At 57.3% G+C, this 19,223-nt stretch overlaps 1 protein-coding gene across 2 annotated transcripts; it reads left to right on the top strand.

The window, feature by feature from the left end:
- The first annotated feature begins 767 nt into the window (after positions 1-767).
- Positions 768-18,724, top strand: HID1 (HID1 domain containing). Of its 2 annotated transcripts, none has more exons than XM_019745624.2 (19): positions 768-976; positions 6,147-6,296; positions 6,860-7,030; positions 7,607-7,720; positions 8,305-8,411; positions 8,666-8,782; positions 10,460-10,682; positions 10,887-10,943; positions 11,657-11,797; positions 11,964-12,054; positions 12,293-12,444; positions 12,539-12,617; positions 13,926-14,090; positions 15,281-15,508; positions 15,871-15,977; positions 16,465-16,545; positions 17,088-17,179; positions 17,354-17,512; positions 17,793-18,724. In XM_019745624.2, the coding sequence occupies exons 1-19, from the start codon at positions 911-913 to the stop codon at positions 17,854-17,856; spliced, it is 2,364 nt and encodes a 787-aa protein (XP_019601183.1). In that variant the 5' UTR covers positions 768-910; the 3' UTR covers positions 17,857-18,724. The 2 variants fall into 2 exon arrangements, with proteins under 2 accessions (XP_019601183.1, XP_019601182.1); XM_019745623.2 differs by having other exon boundaries at positions 778-976; positions 7,604-7,720.
- The last annotated feature ends 499 nt before the right edge of the window (positions 18,725-19,223 follow it).

Genomic DNA, 19,223 nt, shown 5'->3' with positions numbered 1-19,223 from the left:
TGTCGTCACATTATATTATTTTTATTATTATTATTAATCTGCCTTTATCAAAGCCTCACTGGGTTGAACCATGGCTGATTACTTTCTTGATTCTCTCCCTAGCTAACTGCTCATAAAAGGTAGATACTGTGATTTCAGCCCCTATGCCCCTGTGCCTGACACAGTGTTGCTAAATACCAATCCCTCAACACATTTGTTGAAATTGATGGACCTAAAAGGGTTTTCATGGAAGGCAGGCATCCAGAAAGAAGTTGTGGGACCCGGAAGGACCTCCCGCCGTCCTCAGGCCGGGAGCTGCTTTCCTGGAGCAGGGGCACTGAGTCAGCTTCCCTTCCACAGAGCGAATGGCTGAGCCTGAGGCTGTTTGGACATGTGGGTTTGACAGGTCAGAAAAAGGGGAACCAACAGAGCAGATGCTCAGGGGGAAAAAAAAAAGTTGGACAGGGATTGACGAGGAAGAAACCCAAGGGAAAGGGCTGGCTGAGAAAGTGTGGACCCAGTGATGGCTTGGGGACCAATGGTGAGGATGGGGGCGGGGACGGAAGGCTGGGAGGGTTGTGGGCCCTGGGGCTGGATGGAAATGGGAGAGATGGAGCAGGGACAACGCTAGGACGCTGAAGGAAGGGCACAGAGGCACTGGGTCAGAATGAGAAGGGAGTGCGGCAGCTTTGGGTCGGAAGGGCAGAATCTGTACGCCAGGCGTGGACCATGAGGAACGCGGCAGGTGTCGGGAGGGCGGAGCCTGACGAGGCGGAGCTAAGAAGGGGCGGGGCCGGCGCCGGGCTGGCGGGCGGGGTGTGCGGCTCTGCTCCTGAGAGAGCAGCGGGGGCCGCGGAGCTGGAGCTGGATCCCAAACCCAGGCCGGGGCGGGAGTCGGGGCCGGGGCCCGGCCGGAGCGGGCTCCAACGGTATGGGGTCGGCCGACTCCAAGCTGAATTTCCGAAAGGCGGTGATCCAGCTCACCACCAAGACGCAGGTGCGCCCGGGGCCCCAGCCTCCCCACCCACCTGCAGGGCTGGGAGCTGGGCAGGGCCGGGGGCAGGGGGTGGTGCGCGAACTTGACTTGCCCTGAGATGGGGGACCGGCTTGCCTGTAGGGTGACACTGAGGCCAGGGCCGGAGCCGAATCCCTTGGCCTGTGCCCCAGGCTCCATCCCGAGCCCTAGCCTCCCTATCTCCAGCCTCCTCTCTCGGGAACATCCTCCTCGCAGCCGCTGCTGCCACCTTAGGCTGACGTGTGCCTACTTCCCGAGCCGGCGCCGCCGCTGTCCGCCCCCTGTCCCTCCCCCACCCCCTCCGCCCCTCCAGCCCTGCATCTCTAGCCTCTTCTTGTCTCCACCCACCCATCAACCTCCCTCATCCTCTCCTGCCCCTTGGTGCCCGCGGGTCCCGGACGCACAGACCCGGCTGACTCAACGCAAACAAAGCCCGGCCCGCGCCCTCCCGGGTCGGAGAAACAGCTGGTGCGCGGCGGCAGGGGCCTCACTGGGCCCAGGTCGATGCCCACAGCTAGGAAGGCCCAGGTCTGCCTGGGGACGTGCAAAGAGTAGCGGGCAGTGCGGCAGCTTGGCAACGGAACCTGTTCCCAGGCCTGTGGGGTCCAGTCTCTCAACTGGGACCACCACTGCTGGGGGCTTCTCCTCTGAGGCCCAGCGGTGGGGATGGCTGTGCTTGCAGTACCCTCCGTTGTCTGGGTCAGGGCCGAGAAACCTCCAGATCGCCCTTGGCCTGCTGAGTGGGGCCTGGGATGTCTTGCAGCATAGTCCATGCTGCACATTCCCGAGTCTACACGTGGCACAGAGGCCATCTCCTTGGCCCCAACAAGCAGGACCTGGCCTCAGCAAGGCTGCTTCCTTGCCCACCCCTTCTCTCCTCACCCCTTGAACTAAGTCTATGCCTGACTTTCCAGATCCCCCACTTTCGAGGGACTCAGGACCTGCTGCTCTGCTGCCATCTGGGCCTTTCCTCTTACCTCCACTCCCACTCCCGTGCTGCTGCTCCCCGGGGCTCTCTCTTGCTCTTGGCAGTTAGAGTGGGATCGAGGGAACCATTTCCCCACAGCCAGCTGGTCTCCAGAGGCCAGACTGCTGGTTCCACCCTCTATCATTCCCATGAGAGAAAGGTCAGGCGCCAGCAAATGCCCAATGGCCTCTGGAGTCCAGCCCCAGCTGAAAGGCATTTGAGAGACACCAGACCTTACTTCTCACCGCTTCCCCCATGGCTTCTGGTTAGTTCTGACATGGAATGGGGCTTCTAGGTCTGTGGGGGGCAGGTGGGCCAGCCCTTTGATGTGGGGCCACAGAGAGAGGAGGGAGGGAGGCTCCTGTGTTTACCTACTTTCAGAGGGAAACACCTTGTTGGAGAAATGAACTAAGGGCTGTTGGCTCAGCTGCCAGGGTCCTTTGTTGGGCCAGCAGGACTAGCTCAGCTAGGTCCCAGAGGATCTGGGTGGACTAGATTCCTACCTGCTCCAGCCCCTCGCCCCCAAATACCGTGATGGAGCTGACTGTGGTGGTGCTGTCCAGTTTCCCTGAGGAGCCTGAGGACAGTGAGTTGGCTTAGAACAGGGTCTGAGCCAGAGACCAGCCTGAGCCTCCTTCCAGGAAGCGCTGGGACCTTGCAGGTGGGAAGGGCCCTGGGCCACCTGGAGGGAAAGACCCCCAGGGCCTGAAGCCTCAGGCCCTGTGTAGTAACCTGGCTTGGACAGTTTGGGAGTCAAGAGTGGATCTCAGGTGATCATTCCAGATTTTGCCACTCGGTGGCCCCCAGGAGATTCAGGCCAGTTGTCCACAGGGCGTCCTCAGTCCCAGGTCCTCAGAGGCTGTGCTGTGAACACGGAGTTTTAGTTTTGCTCTGAGCAGCAGACAAGCTGACCCAGCTCCTTTGCCATGGCCTGGGCCCGAGCTGTCTCTGCTGGGCCTTCCCGACCTTCCTGCACAGCATCCTGTTTTCTTCCTGCCCTGGGCTGGGCCTGACCCTGGTCCTGAGGGCCAGCAGATTGGGCTGTGTTTCCTGAGCCTTTCCCAGGTGGGTGGGGCCCTGGAGGAGACACATTCATGGACCTGAGACCCTCTTCTAGAGCCTGCCTGTTTGGAGGTTCTCTGCCATCAGCCAGATGAGACCTGGTAGGTCCATGTTTACATGTGTGTGCACGTATGTGTGTATGAAAGCCATGGTAACAGTCCTGCTGTGGTGACAAAGTCCTCCAGAACAGGTCACCGTTAGGAGGCTGGAGCACTGCTGGTCCTTCCCTCCTCTCCCCAGAGAGGTTCAAAAGATGCAGCTGGTCCCCAGGCCGGTGGGGGTCTGGCCTGAGCAGGTCCTGACGGAGCTCGGGTAGGAATACCTGGTTTCCCACCAGGATAGCTCAGTGTCTGTGGAGCCCAGCCCACCTCCAGCAAAAATACTTTTGAAGAAACTGGCTCAGATTTTAGAGCTTCCTTGGGTTGGATGGAGCCCAGCTGGGGTAACTGGGGTAACTGGGGCAGGAGCTAAGCCATATCCTGCCCCTCAGAAGCCTAAGGGGCCCCAGTGATCCTGGCCAATACCTATAGCATCATGTTAACCTGGTATGGTCAGGTAATGGGCACCAAATTGAAGTGTCCAAGCCACAGGGGGACCAGGAGGAGGCCCATTTGGGGATGGCGGAAGTGAAAGTCGTCGCTCTTGAAGTTCAAGGCCAGCTCCCATAGCTGGGACTTTCCTCAGTTTCCAGGCTGGGCTACCCTGGGGACACTTGCCTGATGAATTAGGTCAGAGTTGAAGTCCATTTTGTGCTCTAATGAGTTTTAGCCCCTTTAAGGGGGTAATGGCTCCCTGGGAGGTGGGGAAAGCATAGAGATAGGAGCTCCCAGAGGCGCTCCCAGATTGGGGTGCGGACTCTGCATGTTTTTGGGGATGTCCTTCTCCACCCCCCCAGCCACCCACACTGGGGTATGGTACCCCTGGACCCCAGTGAGTGTCAGAAGGCTGTCCTGGCTGAGGGCTTGAGGGCCAGCAAACCCCAGCCCAGGCCCCTCCTTTGGCCTTGTTCCTCTCCCCCGGCTAACTCGCTCTACCAGTTCTGGAACTGAGCAGGCCCTGATGCCAGGCCTGTCCAGAGGGCTGAGACCACACTGCCCTGAAGCTCAGATGGGGGTGTTGCCTGGAGAGTGGGCCAGGGGACACCTGGTCCTCGGCATGGCTTGCGACCCAAGCCCTGAATTTGAACAGCCCTGCTGGCCCTCAGCTGACTGGGCTGAGGGCTTGTCTAGGACTAATTAGAGCCTTTAGCTGAACAAATATTGGCTGAACATCTGCTATAAGCCTCAATTGGGAGGTCAGGGAAGAGGGCTGGTGGCCTCATGGGGCCTGGAGGTAAGTACACTAACACCCGTGGAATCAGGGACTGTGATGCGTGCCTGAGGGGTGGGAGCAGGGCTCCAACGTGGGAGCAAGCCCCCCAGTCTGGAGCTCGGAAGACTTCTTGCAAGAAGTGCCTTCAGAGAACTGAATTATTTCTTAACAGTATATCTATTTATTTCCAATGACAAGAGTAACGCATATATTACGTATGGATTGGTAGTGATGGCAGGGCCCTTTATCAGCCCTTTCAGAGAAGGGAAAAGCCTAGGTTGATTGGAGCAATGGGGAAGGTCTCTTGCAGGAAGTGCTTTCTGAAGGGTAACTGCCTGGACACCCTGGCCCCTCAACAGATGAACATGCAAAAGGGAAAAAATGGTAATACTGCGCTTACAGGAAAATATAGAGAAAAAAATAAAAACCACCCAGACAGATCATTGCTGTTAACATTCTGTCATTTTCTTCTAGGCTTTTACTATATAATATAACACAAAATTGTGACCATCCCATAGTTTTATATCTTGTCTTTCACATAACATTGCAGTGTAAGCATTTTCCATTCTTTAATATTCTTTGAAAACATGATTCTAATGTCTGCATATTATGTCATTGTATGAATGTGCCTTTACTTTCTTTCTTTCTTTCTTTTTTGGCTTTACACCCTCAGGCTTTATTGGGCTTTCATTCTTTGTGGGGGATACCTTAGCTTTCTAAGCATCCGGGATCGTTGGTTATTTAGGTCATCCCAACTTTCTACTTTTGTCAATAATAACACTTGAGGAAACATCCTTATACAGGCACATCTCCGATCGTTTACTTAGGAAAATTTCTAGAAGTGGAGTTTATGATTCACACTGGTTGCCTATGTGATTCAAAATGCATAAGTGTGTTTAAGACATATTACCTCAATAGGACCGTGGGACTTTGGATTGTGTTAGGAGGAGTGGGCATGCTGGAAAGAGGGGACAGTCTGAGCAAAGACAAAGGGAAGATATGGCAGGGTTGGGTCGTAGGGATAGTAAATACAGGTGTGCATGCACGTAGGTAGGTGTGTTTGGGTAAGCTCTTGGCTGACTGTCCGGCTGAAGTCTGGATTCAATCCTGCAGGCAGTGGGGGGGTCCTAAAAGTCTTTTTTGAGGGAGCTATGCCTTTGGTCCTGTGCTTTGAATGTGGGTTGTGGGCAGTGTGGAGGCTGATTTGAGGAGGTGAATTTGGAGGTGGGGCCCTGGCAAGAGTGGCCTAAACTGTGTCGCCGGTAGGCACCTGGAAGAGCAGGTGCGGTCAGAGAGCTGTGGGGTTGACTCCTTTAGATTTGACATCTGTTGGATGTGCCGGGAAAGGGTGGAGGCTGTGGCCGACGGCGGGCAGCTCTGGTGAATGACAATGAGCACATGCCCCTGTCTTCTTCCGAGAGGGAGGAGCCCAGCCTGGTCTGGTCGCTGGGCACTTATCCTAGTGGTGTGGCCTGGGGAAGTCCCTAGGTGAGGAGGCCTGGCCAAAGGAGGATGGTGACTTACCCAGGGTCACACAGTCCCTCAGGGGCTGGATTGGGCTTTGGCTGCTGAACTCAGTCAGTGCCCAGCTGACCTCTGACCATCCATGCCATGTGTCTCCATCCTGCCTGTGCTGGCTGGGGCTCATGGTGGCTGAAGGCTGTCCCCCATGTAGGAATGCTTCTGGGCACCAGCAAGGATGGAGTAGAGGGGCCGTGGTTTCCCTCTCAGAGGTTTCCTTGGCACAAGGTTGGGCAAACTGGGCCCGTTGGTAAGGGATTGTGCAACTCTGGACACTGGGTTCTCCCACAGCCCGTGGAAGCCACTGATGACGCCTTTTGGGACCAGTTCTGGGCAAACACAGCCACCTCAGTACAGGATGTCTTTGCACTGGTGCCTGCGGCAGAGATCCGGGCCGTGCGGGAGGAGTCGCCCTCCAACCTGGCCACTCTGTGCTACAAGGTGAGGGGTGCCCAGCTCCTTACGGCTACTCCCAGCTGAGCCATTTACCACCCCTTTAGGGAGGCTGAAGTTGGCCCAGCCCTGTGTTCTCAGAACATCCCACCCACCCAGGTGTGGGCAGTCCTGAGGCTTCACGCACTGGTCCCCCTGGGCTCTGGGTTCTGGGGAAGTGATCATGGCAGCCGCCATTTGTGAGGACTTCCTCTGGGCCACACCTTGCTGAATACTTTCCACAGGTCAGCTCATTTAGCTCACCTTCTGCTGTTGGTACTATTAGTGTCACCATTTTACAGATGAGGAAAACTGAGGCTCAGATGGGTGGTCACTTAGCAAGGTCTCGGCTAGTGAGGGGTGGGCTGGGCTCTCACTCCTTGGCGGTCTAGGCTGCTCTCTGGCCCACGTCCGTCCACCTGGGCTGGCTGACCCTATGTGGAGGGGTAGCCCTGTGGGGTGGAGCCTCCACTTGGGGCCCTGCTGCCTCTCCCCCTCTGGAACCTGGGGTGCCCATCCTGACCCCAAGTGCCAGGGCCCCACTCCCCAACCTTCCGTCCCACGTCCCACAGGCTGTCGAGAAGCTGGTGCAGGGAGCTGAGAACGGCTGCCATTCAGAGAAGGAGAAGCAAATTGTCCTGAACTGCAGCCGGCTTCTCACCCGAGTGCTGCCCTACATCTTTGAGGACCCTGACTGGAGGGGCTTCTTCTGGTCTACAGTGCCCGGGGCAGGGCACGGAGGGGTCTGTGGGCTGGGCTGGGCTGGGCAGGGCTGGTGGGAGGTGGAGTTGTGGGGACAGGGAGAGAGAAGACCAGGTTCAGGTCCAGTCACATTCCTCCAAACCTCTCCTGGGGTTTAGGAAGTGCAGGGGAGGAGGCGTGGGGGTCAACTCCTGCAACCTGAGCCCTGGGTTCCTCTCCCACGGGGCTCCCTGCCCCTCCAGCTGCGCAAAGATGGGCGCAGGCAGCTGAGCCTTCTTCTTCCCTCTCTCACCCACCCCCTCCCTGGGTTTATCTCTAGGCACCTGGCCTAGGGGCTGAGGCTCCAGAGTTTAGGGGATACGGCCTGTTCCCTCCCAGTCAATGGGAGGTTTCCTCACTGTTCCCAGTTCCATTCACCACGATGTCCCCTTCTGCCCTGGGAGGTTTGGGGTGATTGGGAGTCCACTTCCTTTGCCTTCTCCTGCCTCTTCCTCATCCGTCTGCCCACAGCCTGCCTGGGCTCAGACCCCATCCTCCTCCCACCCCCTAGGTCCTGGGGCCCCCTCTCCTTGGCCAGCTACCACTGAGGTGGCCCCTGGGTGCTCTGTCCCAAGCAGGGAGAGGACGATGATGAGAATGCTCGGCCCCTGGCTGAGTCCCTGCTCCTGGCCATCGCCGACTTGCTCTTCTGCCCAGAGTTCACTGTCCAGAGCCATCGGAGGAGCACTGTGGTGAGAGCCCCCCGACCCCCACCCCTGGACTGGGGAGGGCTCTGGTCCTGGGCTGGGGCTGGTTGAAGTTCCCTTGGGCAGGATGCTGTGAGGGCAGAGGCTGTTCTGGGAAGGCTGGGTTGCCTGGCACGCCTGGTCCCGGGAAGGGGGTGGTGGCTGGCACAGCTGGAGAGGAGCCAGATGGTGCCTGGCCCTGCCCCCTGCATCCGGGAGGCTGGGCACAGGTTCCCATTGTCTTTGCCTGGGTGGTGGGTGGGGTGTAGGGCTTGGCTCTTTCCCTTGACGTGCGCCCATGGACTCGACCTTGAGAGTTCTCTGCTCTTCACTTCCACGTACCACCAGGGGCACCCAGTTCCATTCCCCTCCCTCCCTGGCTCTCTCTCCCTGTCTCAAACTAGACTGAGCAAGTAAAAGAACTAGACTTAAGAAATATGAGGTTTTAAGAGGTTGAGAATGTTCATTTCTTCCCATGGGCATTAGCACCTGGGGCATTTGGGGATAATATGAGGGTATCTACCCCTGGGAATGGCAGGGGGCTTGGGTTGGCCATCATCAGCCTGATCTCTCCCTGACCCTGTCCCCAGGACTCAGCGGAGGACATCCACTCCCTAGATAGCTGTGAATACATCTGGGAGGCTGGCGTGGGCTTCGCCCACTCTCCACAACCCAACTACATCCACGACATGAACCGGTGAGATCTCTTAGGCCCAGAGCCCATGGCATAGCTGGACCCCAGGCATGCCCCTGAACAGCTTATAAAGGGAAACATGCATAGGTTCTTACAAAGAGACCCTGCCCACTCGTGACCCAACTTTAGCCTCACAGAGATAAAATGAGGTCATTTCTTTTCATGGACTTGAGCTGGGGCTGGGCAGAGGGGCCCTCCTAGAGGAGAACTGACATCCTCAGGTACTGAACCCCCTCTTATAATCATCCCTCCCCAAGGATGGAGCTGCTTAAGCTGCTGCTGACGTGTTTCTCTGAGGCCATGTACCTGCCCCCGGCTCCGGACAGTAGCAGCACCAACCCGTGGGTACAGTTCTTTTGTTCCACGGAGAACAGGTGAGCGGCGCCTGGTCTTTCTTTCCATTCTCTTCCCTCTTGTTCCAGGCAGCTCAGAGCTGAGGCCACTCTCCAGCCTTAAGTCTTACTATTTGAGGGGAGATGCTGCCCTCTGGTGGTGATGACCTGTAACTAGACTGCCACACCTTATGCCAGCGCTGTCCAATGTCCCATTGCGGGGCTCTGGGGGACCTGTGCCTGGGTCCTTCGTCTAATAGAAATATAATGCAAGCCGCATTTGCAATTTAAACATTTCTTGTGTCAACAGTAAAAAAGTAAAAACAAAACAAGTGAAATTAATTTTAATAATATGTTCAACATAATCCAATATATTGTATATTGAAAATATTAGCATTTAACATGTAATCAATATGTAAATCTTTTGAGATGATTTACATTCCCTTTTCATGCTAAGGTTTCAAGATCAGATGTGTAGTTTACACTTACACTACATCTCAATTCGGACCAGCCACGCTTTAAGCTCTCAGGAGAAACATGTTGCTTGTACTGTCTAAGCAGCGCAGTTTAGACAGTGGATTGAGGAGGGGACATAATGAACACCCTGAAGGATGGGGAATCCCTGGCTGAATGGGGGTGCTCATGGACTATAGGGGCTCATATGGGTACAAGGAGTTGTCACATGGCGGGATTGAGTGTTTGGAGCAGATACACACACTCCAGCTGTGCAGCTCCAGCTGTGCCCAGCGCAGGAGTCAGTGCTCCTAAGGGTCCTGGTTCACTCTTTTACTTCCAAACTCTGATGCCCACGTGGCAGGTCTCATTCTTCAGGTTTTCCTGGCTTCCCGCCCGACCTTTTTGTTCCCAGAAGAGAAGGGAACCCAGGTGACTCCTTCCACCAGCCACAGTGGAAAACTGGCTAGAGTTTTCTTTCTCACCAGGCTTATCAGGCAAATGGCCACACCTTGCCACTCAACCTCTCTGGGTCTCAGTTTCCTCATCCGTAAGACGGGGAGCTTGAACCCTGACATCTTACAGGTCTCAGAATGGAGTCGTTCTGTGGCCTGGGATCTAGGGGACTGAGCGTGTGCTCTGCTTCCTGAAGGGAAGCCCACCTCCCTGTGGGCCTCCAGCCCCTTCCCTAAAGCCCTGAGGGAGGGTACCTGCCCCTCAAAAACCTGGGGGTGTGTCATTATACACTTGTCCCAGCCAAGAGTGATCTATGAGGAAATTCTGGACTATAAGTGGTTATGTTGCGTCCATGTAGATTCATCTATTGTAACAAAATGGGGGAGTCTGTGCATGTGTGGGGCAGGGGGTATGTGGCAAATCTCTGTACCTCCCTCAGTTTTATTATGAACCTCTAAAAAATAGTCATATAAAAGAAGAGTAGGCTTTAGCCTCTGGGGGGAAAATTAAAGGGTGTGGACATGATTTCCTCCAAAGAGCCTCTCCTGACTGGCCATCCTACTCTTGGTAATAAATTCCTCCTGCCCTCAGCCCAGCCTGGCGCAGGTCCCCGATACAGGCAAGGACAAGCAGGAGTCCTGCTCAGGACGGGATGAGCTCCTGTTCTGCTCCCCAGTCCCCAGCCCCAGCCCAGGGCTGGCAGAAACATGTGTTGAGTGAGAGGGTGGCTGACCCTTCCACGTGGCTGGGGTGGACGGACGGAGCGCGCGGTGGCATCTCTGCAGCCCCGCTGCTCCTCTCCCACTGCAGACATGCCCTGCCCCTATTCACCTCTCTCCTCAACACCGTGTGTGCCTATGACCCTGTGGGCTACGGGATCCCCTACAACCACCTGCTCTTCTCCGACTACCGGGAACCTCTGGTGGAGGAGGCTGTCCAGGTACTCATCGTCACCTTGGACCATGACAGCGCCACCAGCAGCAGCCCCACAGTGGATGGCACCACCACAGGCACTGCCATGGACGATGCTGATGTAAGGACAGGAGGGGGAGAGCAGGGGTCCTGCCGGCCTCTGGGTGGCATTCCCTCCAGCAGAGCTGGGCAAGGGGTCTCCAGTGGGCACCCAGTGGTGAGCCTGGGGCTATCTGAGGTTAAGGAGGCACTGCTGCCAGCACCTAGGCCTAGGGTAGGGGCAGAGGGTAGGGGCACCTGCTCACCCCCGCTCCACCCTTGGCAGCCTCCAGGGCCTGAGAACCTGTTTGTGAACTACCTGTCCCGCATCCATCGCGAAGAGGTGAGTCAAGCACTGCTCTTGCTCTGATGGATTCTAGCTGCCCATCCCACAGTGATTATGGCTTTGCAGGGGGCGAGGGGAGGCAGATGAGATGGGTGGGGAAGTCCTGACCCCTACATAAAGGAACCCTGGTCCCCATGGACTCAGGGCTACTCAAGGTAAAATAGTGACAGTAGGATTGAGACGGTTTTGAGATGCTGGAAAGGGCTGATGGCCTCAACTGGGTGACCATAACTGGGAAGGCTTCCAGGAGGAGGCACTCTAGCATCAAGTTTCTCCCAATGTCTGGGGAGGTCATTTCAAAATGACAGTGGACTTAAAGGCAAGGGAGACCCAAGTTGATGTGTCTTGTGACCTTGGGTGCACAGTTATGAGATTCCAAAGCTCTAAGCTCTGCAGCTGTAACATGGGAACAGTAGCTGCTTCCTTGCCTTGCTGTGAGGATTGAGAGCACATCCCAGGGTGTAGTAGGTGCTCAGTGAATGACCCCTCTCGGCGGAGGGGAAGGGGCGCCTCCAGGCCAGCCCTGGACTCACCTTCCTGAGGGGCTTACCCCAAGACAGCTATTGATGACGTTGGAATCTGGGCCCCTCAGACTCTCAGGGTGGGGTGAGGCTCTGGGGGAGTGAGGAGGCGTTTGTAGGGGGCTTGGCCCCAGGAGCTGGAGTTGCAGGGAGATGGACTGGACAGGCCCCCGTCCCCCTCCCACCCAGGACTTCCAGTTCATCCTCAAGGGCATAGCCCGGCTGCTCTCCAACCCCTTGCTCCAGACCTACCTGCCCAACTCCACCAAGAAGATCCAGTTCCACCAGGAGCTGCTGGTCCTTTTCTGGAAGCTCTGTGACTTCAACAAGGTGGGCTGGCTGCAGGGGTCCAGCCTGGGGGCACTGGTCTGCCCTAGATGGGGAAAAGCCACTCTGCATAGCCCAGGGTCTGGGGAGACTCCCAGGAAGGCGAGAGGGTGGGGCAGAGCTGCCCCTCCCTCTGACCCGCCTACCTGTTCCCGTCCCCTCCCCCCAGAAATTCCTCTTCTTTGTGCTGAAGAGCAGCGACGTGCTGGACATCCTGGTCCCCATCCTCTACTTCCTTAATGATGCTCGAGCAGATCAATGTAAGCTGGGGAGGGTATAGGGTGGGGGACACAGCTGGGGGGCATGGGATAGGAGGGTTCCTGGAAGAGGGGCGGGGCCAGCTAGTCTGGCCCCCTCCCAGGAGCTCAGATCTGGTGCCCTGACCTTCCAGGAAGGGCTTTTCTCAGTTCCGCCCCACCCAAAATGGGTCCCTGCCCTGGTCTCCCGTCCTCCCCTCCCCACTTGGCGTGGTGACCCCTCCCATGCCACCTGCTGCAGCTCGGGTGGGCCTGATGCACATTGGTGTCTTCATCCTGCTGCTGCTGAGCGGGGAGCGGAACTTTGGGGTGCGGCTGAACAAACCCTACTCAGTGCGCGTGCCAATGGACATCCCGGTCTTCACGGGTACCCATGCTGACCTGCTCATTGTGGTAAGGGGCACCTGGAGGCATGGGGGTTACGACCTCTTGGCTGAATCTGGAGGTAGAGGGGACCCCATGGCTACCCCTCGGCCTCCCCGCACAGGTATTCCACAAGATCATCACCAGCGGGCACCAGAGGCTGCAGCCCCTCTTCGATTGTCTGCTCACCATCGTGGTCAACGGTAAGGGGCCCAGAGCCCGCCTTCCCCATGCTCACCACTAGGTGGCGCCAGGCCACAGGCTGACCTGCCGCCCACTCCCTGGTTCAAACCGGTCTTGTCCAGTAAGGGCAGCCCCACTATGTACTGATCAATTTTCTAGTAGCCACTTTAAAACAACAACAGCAACCAAACAAACTGACAAGCAAAAACCAAAAAAAAGAAACAGACGACAATAATTTTATAACATTTTATTTAATCCACTATATCCAAAATACCATCATCTCAACATGTAACCAATATAAAAAATTATTGAGATAGTGTATTTTCTTTTTCTCATCCAGTCTTTAACATCTCGTGTGTGTTTCACACGTGCAGTACGTATCAGTTAGGGCCACCTGTTTCAGAGCTTAAAGGCCAGATATCGCTGTGGCTATTGTATTGGCCAGTGCAGGGGTTTGGAGCACTTGGCCCTGGGTGCAGGGATAGGACCTGCCCACCAGCGAGGACTGCAGACAGCTGGCCTGAGAGAGGAGGGGGCTCCGATTGGCTGGGGAACTGGGCCCAGCAAGGTGGGTGGCAGCCGGCTGAGGCAGGATGACGTCAGTGGTTGCCTTTTGGAGACCATGGTCCTAGATGGGAGGGGCTGACTTCTCTGTGGTCTCCTTTTGACTCCAGGGTGGGTGGGGTGGTGCAGGGCCGGCCTTCAAGGCCTCTAGCTGGACTGTGAGTTCTGGGGCCTTCGCTTACTTGTTGACTCACTGGGTCAATCCCTCCACTCTTAACCGAGCACTGGATTAGTGTGGCCAGCTCTGAGAATGCATTTGTGAACAAGACAGCACAGGCTGTGCAAAACACATGTATTTAATTATATGGAGAATATCAGTTTGATATTCTAGAAAGACCTAAAGATCCTGAGTTTGTATCCCTGCCCAATCATATTATAACGGGAACTTTGGGCAAGTTTATGAACTTCTCTGAACCTCAGTTTCCTCATCTGTAAAATGGGGATGGTTTCATCTGTGTCCTGCATCCTGCTCAGAGGTGTGGGGATGAGTGGACAAGATGGCATGTGTGAGTGGTTTTCTAAACAGTACAGCTGTCCACACAGTGGAGGGACAAGGGTGGAGCTTCAACTGCTACCTGGGGCTCCGCAGAAGGCATGGCCAGTGTGGCCTTGGCTTCTGGGGGTGTGGTTTTCCTGGCTTTTCAGGGACTTGACTGGTAGGGGGCAGGGAAGGCTTGGGAGGGGGAGCATCTTGTCCTGCCCAGGCCAGGATGTGCAGGGATGGCTGGTTGGGCCCTAGGAGTGAGCCGAGCCTTCCCCTGCAGTGTCCCCCTACCTCAAGAGCCTTTCCATGGTGGCCGCCAACAAGCTGCTGCATCTGCTGGAGGCCTTCTCCACCACCTGGTTCCTCTTCTCTGCCGCCCAGAACCACCATCTGGTCTTTTTCCTCCTGGAGGTCTTCAACAACATCATTCAGTACCAGTTTGATGGTGAGGCAATGGCCCAAGCCCCTGGCCTGGCCTCAGGGGCAGGAACCAGGGCGGGCAGTGGACGAGGACACCTTCTCGTCTAAGGGGGCATAGCCTTCTGCCCCCCAGTTTGTCCAGCGTACATTTATTGAGCATATGCTATGTACCAAACCCCATGCGGGGTGCGGGGAAGGCAGTAGGGAACGAAGGAAAGCGCTCCCTGCCCCGTGGAGCTCACAGCTGGGGATGGAGTCATGGAAGGAGGCTTTAAACACATGGTCACCCAGACAGGTCATCTCCATCGGATGAGAGGGAAGATGTGAGTGGTATAACCCTAATGGGTATCACAGACGCTGGGCTACCTGGTGTCAATTAGGGACTTGCCACTTCTTGGCTTTGTGGCTGTGGGCACATAACTTAACCTCTCTGAGCCTCAGTTTCCTCAGCTGTGAGATGGTCATAACAATAGTACGAAGAGGCATCCTATCTCAGAGGGTGTTGGTAGGGTTAAGTAAAAGAATCTACAAAAAGCACTTAGCACAGTGCCTGGAGACTTAAATATTAGCAGTTATTATATTATTGTTTCCAAAATAAGTAAAATTTGCATATGAATGAGGGATAAAGGAGGGTGGGTGGAAGTCAAAAAGCATTTCGGGGAGAGGCAGCATATGCAAAGGCCCTGGGGTGAGATGCTGAACTGAAAGCAGAACAGTGTGGTGAGAAGCAAGGACCAGACAGGTGGACCAGGCATGGAAGGCCTGGAACGCATCTGTGTCTTCCCTTGGAGCTGAGGGAATGCAGTGCCAAGGAAGCACAGGGACACCCCTTTCTCCCTGGTGACCTGGTTCAGGCAGACAAGTCAGAATACTGAGCAGCTAGTGTGGTGTGGACACGGACACTGGTATGTTGGGCCAGCCCCACTTTGCCACGTGTTACCCCGTAGTGCTGGGTTGGGAGGGGGCCTGGAAGGTGCCAGGGACGGGCTCAGGGGAGCTCACTCCAGTCCTTTCCAAAAAGGTAACATCTTGGTGTAGCCACAGTTGGCACACACCGCCGGGTGCCATTTCTGCCCCAGCTACCTCTCTTGGGCACATCTCCTTTCCCTGGGGTCGATACCTTCCCGTCTTCCAAACTCCGCCTCCCAGAAAGCCTACTAGGTGGAGGGGATGTCAAGGGTCCTTCCTGAGGCGAGGCGTGCTCCCTTCCCACAGGCAACTCCAACCTCGTGTACGCCATCATCCGAAAGCGCAGCGTCTTCCACCAGCTGGCCAACCTGCCCACTGACCCGCCCACCATCCACAAGGCGCTGCAGCGCCGCCGCCGGGCTCCCGAGCCCTTGTCTCGCACTGGCTCGCAGGAGGGTGCCTCCATGGAGGGCTCCCGCCCTGCTGCCCCCGCCGAGCCAGGCACCCTCAAGACCAGCCTGGTGGCTACCCCAGGTCTGGCACTGGCGGGTGGCAGGGGGTGTGGATACTGGCATGGCTGGGGGATGGGCAGGGTCTCTGGGGTGTCACCCCCATCTCTGGAAAAAGAAATGGCATGAGTTGGAAAACTGAGAAGACGGATGGGGTTGGAGATATGGGGGGCCCAAGAGGGCAGTTTCATTGGGGGACCAAGCCTCAGGCCTGGGTGTGGGTCTGGGAAGGATGCGCGCAAGGGTGAGCTTATTGGGGGGTCAGACACAGCATCTCTCTAAAGTGGGTGGAGGAAGGAGGGAGCCTCGAGGGGGCCTGGCCCAGTGGAGACGCTGTCTAGCAGAGGCACTGGGCAGGTGTCCTCACACCCACCTGTGCCCCTCCAGGCATTGACAAGCTGACAGAGAAGTCCCAGGTGTCAGAGGACGGCACCTTGCGATCTCTAGAGCCTGCGTCCCAGCAGAGCTCAGCAGATGGCAGCCCAGCCAAGGAGGTGGGTAAGGGGAACTCCTGGCGTGGGGTGCAACTAGGTGGCCTCTCCCTTCCTCCCTGGCCTCTGTGGTGTGTGCCCCGCCAGGGCACTCTGAGGTCGCTTGCAGCAGAGGGGCAGACACCCAGCTGACTCTCTGGAAAGGGGGCTTTCACAGACCCCTCCCTTGTTTACTGGTCAGGGCTTAAGCCCTTGGCCTTCAGACTCATCCATCAGCCTTATCTGAGGCTGGGCTGGCCTTTACCCTAAACCTGTCACCGGGCTGGGCTGGGCTGGGCAAGGCCTGGGGCCCAGGGCAAAGGGTGCTGGGCTGGGCTGCCCCTCAGTTGGGAGTGAGGCCCCCCATATACATGGGTCAGTGGGGAGACCTCATTGCCCTCCCAAGTTCCAGGCCGTGGGAGGGGCAGGGGAGAGGGGCAGCTTCTCTGCCCTCTGCCCCCACCCTATACCCATTCTTTTCATCCTCACTCCATTCCTTCTTGGGGACCAGGAACCTGGCCAGGTGTGGCGGGAGCAGCGACGACTGTCCAGTGCGTCAGCCACTGGGCAGTGGAGCCCAGCGCCGGAGTGGGTGAGGGTTTGGGCAGGTGGCACCCAGGTGCGGGCTGGGTCAGGGGCCCCCAGCCCTAGGAACAGTCCAGTAAAGGCCATGTGTCCAAATCCAAGGACTGGCCTGGGAGCCAGGCTCAGGGCCAGTCCTTCTGGGGGTGACCTTGGCCTCTCTCTGGCTCGATTGCTTCCTCTGTCTACAGCAGGGTTAAACTGCAGTAACTTTCTTAATAAATTACCCTTTCCAGCTTCCTTCCCTGAATCACTTGCTCAGTCCCTTATGTATTTCCTAAGATCACAACTCATGGCACTTGCATGGGGATAACAAATGTCCCTACCTGACCGTGCCATTTCGAGGATCCAAGGGGACAATTTCTAGCATATAGTATGTGCTCAGTGTCAGGGCACAGCTCTTACCTTGAAAACCAGTCCCTGCTCACGGGCACGGCCCCTTGCCAGGCCCTTGCTGCGGTGAGCATGGAAGCTTAGTGCCTTGGGGAGCCTGCAGTTCTGAGTCAGGGGGCAGGACTGTCCCCGCCCCAGGAACCCTGGCCCCTCCCCCAGGTCCTCTCCTGGAAGTCGAAGCTGCCACTGCAGACCATCATGAGGCTGCTCCAGGTGCTCGTTCCCCAGGTGGAGAAGATCTGCATCGACAAGTGAGGCTGGGGCGGGGCAGGCAGCTGGGCTCGGAGGAAGGGCCAGTCCAGGCTTGTGTGGGGGTGTGACCGGGAGCATGAGTCTTGGGGGTCCAGGGTGAGCCCCATGCTCCCCGTGACCTTCGTGGTGGGCTTTCCACGTGAGCATGTTGGAGACGCCCCTCTCCCTGGCAGGGGGCTGACGGATGAGTCAGAGATCCTGAGGTTCCTGCAACATGGCACCCTGGTGGGGTTGCTGCCCGTGCCCCATCCCATCCTCATCCGCAAGTACCAGGCCAACTCTGGCACCGCCATGTGGTTCCGCACCTACATGTGGGGCGTCATCTATCTGAGGTGTGCCCCGCGCGGTGGGGTGGGGCAGTTACCAGCATGGTGGTGGGTCTGGTGTCCACCTGAGGGGTCTGTCCAATGGGACTCAGCATAGACCTCGGCTCTGGGTCCCATCACTGTAGTGGTGTTAATATCAAGACAGTTAATCAGGGTGGTCCTGTCTGGTTGAGGGTGGGTACCCTCTGCCCAGGGTGGGACAGCAGGGAGGGAGGGGTGTGGGCTTTACCACCCCCTAGCATCTCCCCCACTCCCAGCACCCCATGACGGCCTGTCCCCTCCACAGGAATGTGGACCCACCTGTCTGGTATGACACCGATGTGAAGCTGTTTGAGATCCAGCGGGTGTGAGGATGGGGAAGCCTGCAAGGGACAGAGGCCGGGGGAGGCCAGCACCCCCACGCTGCCCCCGACCCACCGTCCGTTCTGAGCTTTAAATTACTATGATCAGGGCTAGGGCTGGCAGAGTGGCCGAGTCCTGGGTGGCAGGCCCCAGAGGCCCCGTGCAGCTGGGACAGTGGGGACTGGCTTTGACTTTCCCCAAGGACCCCCCACCCCTCCGGAGGCTCCCGTCTCCAGGGCTGCAGGCCTCAGCCAGAGCCCCCGTCTCACTCTGCTCCCCCTCCTTGTTTCTGTCTTGACCCTCAGTGCCCGCCCAGCTCCTGTGCTGCCCCACCCCCAGAGGCCACCAGGTCACTGTGCCCTAATGGGTTGCCCAAGAGGGAACCGTGGGTTCTCCCTTGAGGCACTTGGGCAGGGTGAGGGAAGCCTGTCCAAGCCTCCTAACCTGAAACCACCTGGTCCAGGCCTGGCTCCATGCCAGGGCCTACGACAGGATGGCGTGTGTCCAGGCTGCTTAAGGAGGAGGCTGGAGGGTGGCTGACTGCAAAAGTCAGACTGGGGGACCCCATGCCTTTAGGGGTTTGGAGTGGGGTGCAGAGGGTCTCCTGCTATGTTCTCCCAGGTCAGTGGATATAGCCTGGCTCCCTGTTATCCAGTTATAGGGGCAAAGGGAACGAGGAGGGGTCAGCTGTGCAGTCCTGTCTGCCCTCACCCACTGCCTGGACGACTGGTAGTGGGGGGCCAGGATGCCACCCTTCCACCCCCCCCACCCCCCCCCGTCCTGGTTCTGGCCTCGGGCTCTCCCTCATCCCACCTGTGTCAGTACAATCTTTGCTCTGTACAATCGGCCTCTTTACACAATAAACCCTCATCTCCATGTCCTGGCTCTTTGTGCTTGGAGGGGAGGGTCAGGCCATGGGTCTTGTCGTTAGGGGAGCTTGGCATTCTGTCTCCCAGAGTCAATCCTCAGAGGACCTCGGTGTCTGATTGGGAACCTGTGTTTGTCATTTTCTTGGTGGGGGGAGTGGAGAATTGGACCCTCTCACCCAAAGCGTGGCTCTCTGGGCTCTGGCCACCCAGAGAAAGAGCCCACAGGGAGGTGAGGGGCCTACCTCTCAGCCTTTTGCATGGCTCCCAGGGGCTCTGCTGGACCCAGGTAGCCACTGGGAGATACTGGGGTGTCCCTGGGCCCTTGGCTCTGTGCTTACCAATGCCCAGCTTCATGGGGGAGGGGCCCAGAGGTATGCAAAGCCTGCCTGCAGGCCCAGGGCTGCTGTCTCCGGGCCTCACCCTGGGCCTCACCCTGGGCCCAGCCCACTATTTGCACTGGGATCAGGAAGATGGATAGGCTGTCATGCTTGCCCTTTCCGCTTGAT

The sequence above is a fragment of the Rhinolophus sinicus genome, linkage group LG15 (assembly GCF_036562045.2).
Source record: "Rhinolophus sinicus isolate RSC01 linkage group LG15, ASM3656204v1, whole genome shotgun sequence".
Taxonomy (NCBI): domain Eukaryota; kingdom Metazoa; phylum Chordata; class Mammalia; order Chiroptera; family Rhinolophidae; genus Rhinolophus; species Rhinolophus sinicus.
Note: the sequence above shows the minus strand (reverse complement) of the source record. Positions and strands in the feature narration are given on the sequence as shown.

Bases quoted from the DNA above. Each gene is read 5' to 3' on its own strand.
- HID1 (XM_019745623.2), top strand. From the start codon at position 911: ATGGGGTCGGCCGACTCCAAGCTGAATTTCCGAAAGGCGGTGATCCAG. The intron at 10,944-11,656 runs GTGAGTCAAGCA...CCTCCCACCCAG, and splicing joins CCCGCATCCATCGCGAAGAG to GACTTCCAGTTCATCCTCAA. The intron at 14,091-15,280 runs GTGAGGCAATGG...CCCTTCCCACAG, and splicing joins CATTCAGTACCAGTTTGATG to GCAACTCCAACCTCGTGTAC.